Source organism: Eubalaena glacialis, chromosome 5 (genome assembly GCF_028564815.1).
Source record: "Eubalaena glacialis isolate mEubGla1 chromosome 5, mEubGla1.1.hap2.+ XY, whole genome shotgun sequence".
NCBI classification, from domain to species: Eukaryota; Metazoa; Chordata; class Mammalia; order Artiodactyla; family Balaenidae; genus Eubalaena; species Eubalaena glacialis.
In genome coordinates this window covers 21,031,301-21,043,655 of record NC_083720.1, presented here as the reverse complement: position 1 = coordinate 21,043,655, position 12,355 = coordinate 21,031,301, and the positions used below count along the sequence as shown (strand labels likewise).

General features: G+C 39.4%; 1 protein-coding gene across 1 annotated transcript in view; it reads right to left on the bottom strand.

Annotated features, from left to right (window-relative positions):
• The window catches only part of PRDM5 (PR/SET domain 5), a 211,301-nt gene that overhangs the window by 42,007 nt on the left and 156,939 nt on the right, over positions 1–12,355 (bottom strand). Inside the window, exon 13 of the mRNA XM_061191122.1 lies at positions 6,972–7,057. Within this exon, the coding sequence (XP_061047105.1) occupies positions 6,972–7,057 (86 nt within the window). The remainder of the gene's footprint in view (positions 1–6,971; positions 7,058–12,355) is intronic.

Here is a 12,355-nt window from a genome sequence, read left to right as displayed (position 1 = left end):
TAGTCCCAGCTTTTTTTTTTCCTTCTAAAAATCAAGTTAGGCACAAAAATACTCAATGAAGATGTAAGTACTATTAAAAAAAACTCTGCAGAAAAATCACACTTGATGCCTAGGTCCAGTTCAATTCCACACATCAGTGGAACGCTACTCTTATAACCCTAAATACAGTGAAACAGAATTTCATTCCACATAAGACTTTTGTCTATTTTCCTATAGGATAATGTACCTACCCAATAAATTTGTCAAGCGTATGAGATCCAACTTATTTTAAGTTTTCACCTCTTACTCTCAAAGCCTAGGGAAATTCAGGGAACCACTCCTCAGGTCCTAGAATGCCTGGACCCGAAGTCCTACTTTTAGGACCATCATTTGGCATGCCAAAACTGTATTCCTAACCAAGAAGCTGACAATGTTCTTTGCTGGTGATTTTAAGAGAGCTGACTAGCTCAAGAGCAGAGCTGCACAGAGAATAAGAAGGGGAGGCACTCTGCCAAGGGGGTTGATGGCCATCAGGAGGAATTTCCACAGAGAAAAAGGGGAAAGAAAGGGAGAAAAGGACGATGTCAGTCCCTGGAAAGAAAGTTATTTTTCAAATGGTCTGATTTTCCCTTTTACAGAGAAAAGGGAGCTTACTGCGATAGAATAAGCATGTTCCATTTCATGCAGGTATGTTTTCTGAGTCAAATAAAATACAATGGTATCTTAAAGCCATTTATCTTAGACGATTCATTTGCAGGCCATACAAAATCCCCCAAGAAATATGTGGGTTCTAGAAACAATAAAAGATTTATTAATTCCAAAACGAAATTAAAGATGTTTTTGAATAATGGCAATGAGCCAGATCCTCTTGTCCCTACATCACAAGAGCTGATGAAGTTTAGAAAAACAAAAATTAAAAAAATTCAGTTTTCTCTAAAACTGTAATAAACTTAAAAATTATTGAATTTTTAAAAGTCTCTACCTCTTACCTAGATATAACAACAGAAATGGCTGAGCGTGTTTAGCCTCACATACTCATACACAAGTATGAGCCCGGCACCTCCTCCTTCCTCTCCCCAACTTTCTCTCTCTCTAAATCGACTACCTACTCTTCCTGTCTGTGGGACCGCCCCATCCCCCAAAGTGCCCCTTCTAGGATCTCAGGTTCAGCCCCCTCCCTACTTTCCACCACCTACGTGTACTACACGCCCAGACTTTGTCGAGACTCTTTCAAAGGTGTCTCTCATACAAGTTCCCTACTTTCAAACCCCAAGGCTACCTGGTGTGGGTGCTCTGTCTCGTTCAGCCGCTTCCAGCATGCCTGCCTCGGGGCCCCCGCCTCCAGTCCTGCCTCGATTCACTCTCAAGGATGACTTCAGAGCAACCTTTCCAAAAGAGGGCTGATGATGTGACCCACCCCTCAGAGTAAGACACACCACACAAAACAAGTTATGTTTCCAGGATTCAGACCAACTCCTCGGTCCTAGCCCGTCTCAGCGGCAGTCCGACTTCAATGTGCATCCTTGGACTTGGTCCCAGGGGACAGGCCACCCTAACTGGGTCTGTACGTACTGCTCTCACTTTGTCCATGTGGTTACATGTGCCCAGCATACCCTCCCTCCACCGTCCTCAGAGCTCAGCTCAAATACCACCCTCTCTCTCTAGCATTTCTGGAATCAACTCGCCTACCCGCTACCTGATTCAGCAGACTTGCTTCTGCATCTGTCTCCTAAGTTTTTTAGGCATGCCTCATAATGTGTTCATGAGGATTCCAAGCTGACTCTCTTCCTTAAAAGACCTCGTTCTGTTCTTAACCAAGGCTACCTTGAGAAATTCTACCCCACGCTCCTGGAGCTAGGGAGCTCCTTCCCGCCTCTTCTTCCCCTTGACATCCACTGCTCAATCCTCCTCCAACATCTTCACCCGTAAGAAATTAACTCTTTTCTTGTTCCTTCAACATCAAGCTTACATTGCTCCCACATGATTCACCAGCTGGATGCTCTGGTCTGAATTGTTGCATAGTTTACAAGTTGCTACAGCGTTGTACCACCCCAAAGCCTCCAGATAAATCCAGCAGTGCCTGATGTCCAAGACACCCACTCCAGTCTGGCCTTGGAGACCCAGGGTCTCACTACAAGGTGTCTAAAGAAAGTGCAACGTGCAGCACACATTTGTAAACCCACCAAAAATCTGAACTGCCTAAGGATCAGGGACAGGAAGTTTCACAAAAGAAAATGAACAAAATATAAAATGACATAAGAGACTTGCCATTACTTTTAACCACTGGCAATTAATTCCATTTTAATATTTTTAATAACTAATCTGGTTGTTCCTGCAAACAAGGCTGGAGACTCAGCTGTAATCCTAGAACCCTGAAACCTGTGTAAGCCAATTGAGTGTTTTAACTGGTGTTCCAAAGGCAAGGTTTCTGAAATAACTTTCTAATTGGTCCAGGTGTTTTCCATGTTGAACATCAAAAGTGATTGAACAAGACATGAAGCTTTCTGTGGTAAAAGGTTACAAAAAATAATGTCTTTGAACTTAATGTTTACAAAATGGATACTTATGAGCACTTATGTTAACTCACTGACAGCGAGTGTTGTGGCTCAATGTGTCTTAACAATATAAACCTGAGGTCCATGATTTTCAGGTGATCTATAGTTCCTAAGTATAATGTACTAAAATGGACTTGAGATATTACACATAAAGAGTTAAGCAATGACATTTATACCTCAGATATAGTTTAGGGTGGTCAAGAAGACCTTTTAGACAAAAGACAACAGAGATGGGGTGGGGGGTGGTCCTGGAACTATGTCTGGAGCATCTGCAAGCCTAAAAGTCCCGGGAGAATTAATATTATCACTGAGGCTGTTTTATAAGTCTTGGTTGAAGCCACAGTGTCCAGACTAAGACACCTGTCCAACCCCACCCTAAAGAGGCCCTACTCCTTCCCAAAAGCTGTTTCCTTCATCACCCAAGCGAGAAGGTGGATGAGGAGAGAACCTACAGAGAGAGATAAGGAACTGCTCACAAGGCCAACATCCTCACTGAAGCTCACCAAGTCTACCCCCTACCCCACTCAGGTCTAGTGCTGAGTAACAAGCACCAGCCGACAGGCAAAAGCAAAGACCACTTCTGTGGCAAAGACATGCAGGGTCTGCTAAAGCCTGATGATGGAGCAGAACTACTGTGGAATCCCCTGGCCCTCCAGGCCTCCCACTAAGATTGTGGAAATGGCAGACCACCGGGGGAGGAGATTAAAGCCTACGGTAACTATAGCAACAACATAACCCAAAGCCAGCGTAACTACTTACTGGATTAGCTCAACCTCTCGTATTAAGGGCCTGGCAGAAGAAGAGGTGTGCCTACTTCCACGCATAAATAGTATTTACCTCAGTCTATACTATTCTTTCATGCGCAATAATAGGCATTCAATCAAAATTCTGTGTGACACACAGAAAGCAAACCCTCCCCCAACCCGTTACCAAGAGACAGAATAGAGGACACAATGAGACTGGAAGATGGCCCAGATGGTGGAACTACCTGAGAATTTAAATAACTGTAATTAATATTGTCAAAGAATCCAGTGATAAGGTGAACAACATGCATGAACAAATGGGCAACTGCAACAGAGACATGGAAGCTATTTTTAAAAAGCCAAATGGAAATATTAGAAATGAAAAACATGATGACATCAAAGATGAAATCCTTCAATGTGCAGACTGAGCACAGTAGAGGAAAGAATCGGTGAAACTGAAAACACTCCAAGAGAAATTAGAAATTAGAAACACAAGGATACAAAGAGACAAACAGAACAGAACTACCAAGAGCTATGGGACAATATCAAACATTCTAACATATGTAACTGGCACCTTATTAGAGAAAGAGAAATAGAAAGGGACCAAAGAAATATTTGGGGAAAAAAAGCTGAGAAGTTTCCCAAATTTAGTAATAATAAACCAGAAATATAAGCAGGATGAATAAAGAAGGACATATCTAGTACATCATAGTCTAAGTGCTGGAAACCAAAAATAAAGAGAATATATTGTGGGAAATGAATAAATTACCTGCCCTCGCCTTGAGTCCTGGCCTCTCCGTGAAAGACTAATGATTGTTTAGCCTTTGAGCAAAATTTAGATTTTAGCAAAATCATCTCCCACACTTGGGGCCCTTGCTGGATCCAATAAATAATTCCCAAAGTGAAGGACTTTGTGTTCCTTCCCTAAGGCGTCTGTGCAGTTTCATAGAATGCAAATCTGTGGGGGGGGGGCTGGCGTGGCATGCAATTTTGTGTTGTCTCACCAAAACTTCTCAAAGATGCAACCTGCTGAATGATACAGTTGTTGTTGTAATGGAATTAAAAGCTTTTGATATAAGGACAAAAAAAAAATGTCTGGAGTTAGAGCTATCTAAATACTAAATGTAAGGTGAATAAAAGATTGAAACTGAAAAGTGTTACAATCCAAACGTAATGGTATCTTTTGAATTGAGTCTTACAAACCCAAATAATATTGGGAAAATATAAGCTTTCAGAGACTGTTCCTCTACAACGCTTTTTAAAAAGTCTCTTTTGGTTCTTGATGTTAATTTGATTGCATTAGCTAATAACTTTAACTAGCTTTTGAAAAGTTGCACTGATATGCAAAGAATATCTGTAATGCTTAGGAAATAGGATTTCAAAATGATGCAGTCTGTATAAATAATGCGTGAAAAAGAAAAATTTAAAAAGGGTTTGAAGCAAAACCCAAAAGGCCTCTTTGTACCTCTTTACCGTACCTCTTCCTTTGCTCTCTACTAATTGTATGGGATTCTGTCTAAAATCCTGGGGCTTCTAGTCGAGGCCTTCTCTGGTGTTCCCTTAGTCACAGGCTGGGATTTGCTTTCTTTTCGTGAAGTCAGTGCCTGAGAGCTGCTAAAAAAGATACCACCAGCACCTGGACACCCTGAGGCATTCCGGGATCCTGGACTCAAGGCCCAAATATTCAAAGGAACATGAGACTTCTAAATAAATTTTAAATGAACTTCTGGGTTCATTACTGCAGCTTGCTTAGTTTGAAAATATACAGGAAAGTATATCAGAGTCAGTGGAATGAGAAAATATTTAATTGCATTAATTGAATAAAAGGCATGTAGTGTGTGTGTAGTAGGTGAGGGGGTGGTCTCTGAAGCCAGACTACCTGGGTTCCAATCTCGACTCTGCTACTCACTTGCTTGTGCCTCAGTTTCTCATTTTTAAAGAAGAGATCATAATCATACCTACCTCGTAGAGGCTTAAGTGAATTGTTAAATGCATTAATGAATTGCTGTAAGGCTTACATGAATTAATAAATGTGAACTTCTAGAATATAGTACCTGGCATGTGATTAGTGGCCTTTGTATTTAACTATCAGTATTATTCTCATTAATAAACTTTGTATTAAAACAAAGTAAAAGCCAAAATAGGTGAATTGGAAATATTATATCACCCTTTCTTAAGAAAACACAAAAGGTAATTTTTTCTCTGCAGTCATTTGAACAGCCTCTTCTGAGGTATAATTATAGGTATAATTATAGGTATAATTATTTGGTTAACCTCATGAGTTTTGATAAGAGAAACCAGGGCTCCTTTGCCTGTAGGTTGATATCTTTAAAACACATTATTGGCACTACTGTGACAACTGCACACACATAAAACAACCTTCTAAACTAAACTAACTTAAACCTCTTTAATAGGGCTCGCTGTGAAATAAATATTTTGAGTATCTACATTTAAGTCATGCTGTGAACAGTAACATTTGTCTAATCCTTTATGGTCTATGAAGGAATTTTATACTTAGCCATTACTCCAGTTCCTAATATCCATATACTATGAATATGATATTTTATATCATATGAGAAATGCAATGTGGACTTGCTCTAATGAGCACAGAAGCCCCCTCTCTCCTCCACCACAAAGAGGAGTATTTTCTTAACAGGACCTCAGAGGTTATCTTTTATGGCCTACAGAACCGAAGTGGAAAGCTAGCATATTATTACACTGGAAAGGTATTATTATTATGTGTTTTCTCTAAAGTTTCATTTTACAGCTCAGGTAAAAAGCGAAATCCAGGAGAAGGCTAAATTAGAATTGCTCTTAAGGGGATTAGGCATGTCTCTTAAAATTTGAAAAAATATGGCATTTACATACAGACCATAAGCACTTTTAAAAGACCAAGCTGAATAGAGCTGTGTGAAAGGTAATGCAGCGAAAAGATGGGACCGCAAAATCAAGAAGAGCTATTTAAAAACAACATCAAATTTTCAAGTGGAAAGTTCATGTAAAGTATCTAATTGTGTCCTAAACTGAACAGTGAGGTAAGAAATGTAGCTGCATGGAAGGTGAGCCACTCATTTATTTTTATAGCATGTGAGGCAGATGCTTGAGTCTGAAAAAGCCATAAATAACAAAATGACAATAGTCCAGTGAGAGGTGCTGACAGCAGAGGCACAAAGGGCATCCTCGGAAAAAAGAATGAAAGACAGCACCAGGCACGCCCTGTAGAGCAAGAATCTGTCCTTCCTTGTTTGCCACCTCCCATGATAATTCAAATTATTTTCAATGTCTTTCTTGCAAATATACTTGCTCATATGCATTAATTAATGGTCACATGCTGACAGGCGCACTTCTGTTCAAGAAGTGCTGGCATTTGAATTACTGGCAAATACTCTGCCAGACAGCATCCTTATATTTTTCAATATTAAAATGCTACATTCTTTTTACTTGGCAGTTTGTCATTTATAACTCCTATTACTCCTAAAAACTGGTTCACAATTCAAAGAATGGGGATGCTTTGGGAGTTTCGATTTTTGTTTCTTTCATTGTTGTGTCTAAAAAAATTATCCCCAAATGTTCATCATAAATATAAACATATGATTTTGGATATACCACCTTTATTTTCTCAGGTAAAGTTAAAACTTTTAAAAATAAGTATGGATTTTATAATAAATATTAATGAGAGAGAATATAATCTTACCCTGGTGTGAGTACGAATGTGCATCTTCAGCCCGTCATTTTTACTGAATCCTTTTTCACAGTAAGGGCATTGATAGGGACGCTCACCTACAAGATAAAGGAAAGCTTCCCGTCAGAAAAATCTAAAGCAGCAAAGCAGGCATGTACCGTCACTCCTCCCGCACCAGATCCTGGCCACCACAAACACTCCTGCATTGCCAAGAAAAGGCTCAGGCACAGCAGGGCCAACACCTGGGGCAGTTCAGGGTGGTGGACGAGGCTTTCCCTCCTGCAGAGAGGCTGTGAGCCCAGAGCAATTCCAGCACTCAGAAACAAGCAACATTCAGGCTCACTCCATTTTCCTTTTAATATTTGAGCCCAAATTAAATCTCCTAATTTCAAGAATCTGTTAAAACGATTTTGTATCAATTTGTTCTGTCACCATACTGCACATTACAGGGATCACTGTTTCACTGATACTTTGTTTTTTAAAAAAGATTTCAGAGGCTAAAGGCTCTTTGGTGGGGCTAATGGCAGACTCCGGGAGGGCTCATGCCAAGGAGTACCTCCCAGAACTTCTGCTGCCAGCATCCTTGTCCCTGCGGTGAGCCACAGCCATCCCCTGCCTCTGCAGGAGGCCCACCAACACTAGCAGATCACCACGGAGCCCCAAGAAGAGTTCCCTGCGCTATACACCATGTGGCGGACAGGGTCTTGGTGCTCCAGCCGGGTGTCAGGTCTGAGCCTCTGACGTGGGAGAGCCGAGTTCAGGACACTGGTCCACCACAGACCTCCCAGATCCACGTAATATCAAATGGCAAAAGCTCTCCCAGTGATCTCTATCTCAATGCTAACAGCCAGCTCCACTCAACGACCAGCAAGCTACAGTGCTGGATACCCTACGCCAAACAACTAGCAAGACAGGAATACAACCCCACCCATTAGCAGAGAGGCTGCCTAAAATCATAATAAGGTCACAGACACCCCAAAACCCATCGCCGGACATGGTTCTGCCCACCAGAAAGACAAGATCCAGCCTCATCCTCCAGAACACAGGCACCAGTCCCCTCCACCAAGAAGCCTACACAGCCCACTGAACCAACCTTACCCACTGCGGGCAGACACCAAAAACAACGGGAACTACGAAGATGCAGCCTGCGAAAAGGAGACCCCCAAACACAGTAAGTTAAGCAAAATGAGAAGACAGAGAAATACACAGCAGATGAAGGAGCAAGGTAAAAACCCACCAGACCAAACAAATGAAGAGGAAATAGGCAGTCTACCTGAAAAACAATTCAGAGTAATGATACTAAAGATGATCCGAAATACTGGAAATAGAATGGAGAAAATACAAGAAATGTTTAAAAAGGACCTAGAAGAACGAAAGAGCAAAGAAACAAAGATGAACAACACAATAAATGAAATTAAAAATTCTCTTGAAGGAATCAATAGTAGAATGACTGAGGCAGAAGAATGGATAAGTGACCTGGAAGATAAAATAGTGAAAATAACTATCGCAGAGCAGAATAAAGAAAAAAGAATGAAAAGAACTGAGGACAGTCTCAGAGACCTCTGGGACAACATTAAACGCACCAACATTCGAATTATAGGGGTCCCAGAAGAAGAAGAGGAAAAAAAAGGGTCTGAGAAAATATTTGAAGAGATTATAGTTGAAAACGTCCCTATTATGGGAAAGGAAATAGTCAATCAAGTCCAGGAAGCACAGAGAGTCCCATACAGGATAAATACAAGGAGAAACACGCCAAGACATACATTAATCAAACTATCAAAAATTAAATACAAAGAAAAAATATTACAAGCAGCAAGGGAAAAGAAACAAATAATATACAAGGGAATCCGCATAAGGTTAGAGCTGATCTTTGAGGAGAAACTCTGCAAGTCAGAAGGAAGTGGCAGGACATATTTAAAGTGATGAAAGGAGAAAACCTACAACCAACATTACTCTACCCAGCAAGGATCTCATTCAGATCTGACGGAGAAATTAAAACCATTACAGACAAGCAAAAGCAACGAGAATTCAGCACCACCAAACCAGCTTTACACCAAATGCTAAAGGAACTTCTCTAAGTGGGAAACACAAGAGAAGGAAAAGACCTATAATAACAAACCCAAAACAATTAAGAAAATGGTAATAGGAACATACATATTGATAACTACCTTAAATGTAAATCGCTTAAATGTTCCAACCAAAGGACACAGACTGGCTGAATGGATACAAAAACAAGACCTGTATATATGCTGTCTATAGGAGACCCACTTCGACTTAGGGACACATACAGACTGAAAGTGAGGGGATGAAAAAAGATATTCCGTGCAAATGGAAATTAAAAGAAAGCTGGAGTAGCAATTCTCACATCAGACAAAACAGACTTTAAAATAAAGACTATTACAAGAGACAAAGAAGGACACTACATAATGATCAACAGATCAATCCAAGAAGATATAACAAGTGTAAATATTTATGAACCCAACATAGGAGCACCTCAATACATAAGGCAAATGCTAACAGCCAAAAAAGGGGAAATCGACAATAACGAAATCATAGTAGGGGACTTTAACACCCCACTTTCACCAATGGACAGATCATTCAAAATGAAAATAAATAAGGAAACACAAGCTTTAAATGATACATTAAACAAGATGGACTTAATTGATAGTTATAGGATATTCCATCCAAAAACAAGAGAATACACTTGCTTCTCAAGTGCTCATGGAACATTCTCCAGGATACATCATATCTTGGGTCACAAATCAAAACTAGGTAAATTTAAGAATACTGAAATCATATCAAGTATCTTTTCTGACCACAATGACATCAATTACAGGAAAAAACCTGTAAAAAATACAAACACATGGAGGCTAAACAATACACTACTAAATAACCAAGAGATCACTGAGAAATCAAAGATGAAATCAAAAAATACCTAGAAAAAATTGACAATGAAAACACGACAACCCAAAACCTATGGGATGCTGCGAAAGCAGTTCTAAGAGGGAAGTTTATAGCAATACAATCCTACCTCAAGAAACAAGAAACATCTCAAATAAACAACCTAACCTTACACCTAAAGCAATTAGAGAAAGAAGAACAAAAAAACCCCAAAGTTAGCAGAAGGAAAGAAATCATAAAGATCAGATCAGAAATAAATGAAAAAGAAATGAAGGAAAAGATAGCAAAAATCAATAAAACTAAAAGCTGGGTCTTTGAGAAGACAAACAAAATTGATAAACCATTAGCCAGACTCATCAAGAAAAAGGGAGAAGACTCAAAGCAATAGAATTAGAAATGAAAAAGGAGAAGTAACAACTGACACTGCAGAAATACAAAGGATCATGAGAGATTACTACAAGCAACTATATGCCAATAAAATGGACAACCTGGAAGAAATGGACAAATTCTTAGAAAAGCACAACCTTCTGAGACTGAACCAGGAAGAAATAGAAAATATAAACAGACCAATCACAAGCACTGAAATTGAAACTGTGATTAAAAATCTTCCAACAAACAAAAGCCTAGGACCAGATGGCTTCACAAGCAAATTCTATCAAACATTTAGAGAAGAGCTAACACCTATCCTTCTCAAACTCTTCCAAATATAGCAGAGGGAGGAACACTCCCTAACTCATTCTATGAGGTCAGCATCACCCTGATACCAAAACCAAAGAAAGATGTCACAAAGAAAGAAAACTACAGGCCAATATCACTGATGAACACAGATGCAAAAATCCTCAACAAAATACTAGCAAACAGAATCCAACAGCACATTAAAAGGATCATACACCGTGATCAAGTGGGGTTTTTCCCAGGAATGCAAGGATTCGTCAATATATGCAAATCAATCAACGTGATACGCCATATTAAAAAATTGAAGGGGAAAAACCATATGATAATCTCAATAAATGCAGAAAAACATTTCGACAAAATTCAACACCCATTTATGATAAAAACGCTCCAGAAAGTAGGCATAGAGGGAACCTACCTCAACATAATAAAGGCCATATGTGACAAGCCCACAGCCAACATCATTCTCAATCGTGAAAAATTGAAACCATTTCCCCTAAGATCAGGAACAAGACAAGGTTGCCCACTCTCACCACTATTATTCAACATAGTTTTGGAATTTATAGCCACAGCAATCAGAGAAGAACAAGAAATAAACGGAATCCAAATTGGAAAAGAAGAAGTAAAACTGTCACTGTTTGCAGATGACATGATACTATACATAGAGAATCTTAAAGATGCTACCAGAAAACTACTAGAGCTACTGAATAAAGTAGCAGGACACAAAATTAATGTACAGAAATCTCTTGCATTCCTATACACTAATGATGAAAAATCTGAAAGAGAAATTAGGGAAACACTCCCATTTATCACTGCAACAAAAAGAATAAAATACCTAGGAATAAACCTACCTAGGGAGACAAAAGACCTGTATCCAGAAAACTCTAAGACACTGATGAAAGAAATTAAAGATGACACAAACAGATGGAGAGATATCATGTTCTTGGATTGGAAGAATCAACACTGTGAAAATGACCAGACTTCCCAAAGCAGTCTACAGATTCAGTGCAATCCCTATCAAACTACCAATGGCATTTTTCACAGAACTAGAACAAAAAATTTCACACTTTGTATGGAAACACAAAAGACCCCAAAGAGCCAAAGCAATCTTGATATTGAAAAATGGAGCTGGAGGAATCAGGCTCCCTGACTTTAGACTATACTACAAAGCTACAGTAATAAAGAGAGTATGGTACTGACACAAAAACAGAAATATAGATCAATGGAACGGGATAGAAAGCTCAGAGATAAACCCACGCACATATGGTCACCTTATCTTTGATAAAGGAGGCAAGAATATATAATGGAGAAAAGACAGCCTCTTCAGTAAGTGGTGCTGGGAAAACTGGACAGTTACATGTAAAAGAATGAAATTAGAACACTCCCTAACACCATACACAAAAATAAACTCAAAATGGATTAAAGACCTAAATGTAAGGCCTGACACTGTAAAACTCTTAGAGGAAAACACAGGCAGAACACTCTATGACAAAAATCACAGTAAGATCCTTTTTGACCCACCTCCTAGAGGAATGGAAATAAAAACAAATATAAACAAATGGGACCCAATGAAACTTAAAAGCTTTTGCACAGCAAAGGAAACCATAAACAAGACACAAAGACAACCCTCAGAATGGGAGAAAATATTTGCGAACAAAGTACTGACAAAGGATTAACCTCCAAAATTTACAAGCAGCTCATGCAGCTCTATGTTAAAAAAACAAACAACCCAATCCAAAAATGGGCAGAAGACCTAAATAGACATTTCGCCAAAGAAGATATACAGATTGCCAACAAATACATGAAAGGATGCTCAACATCAC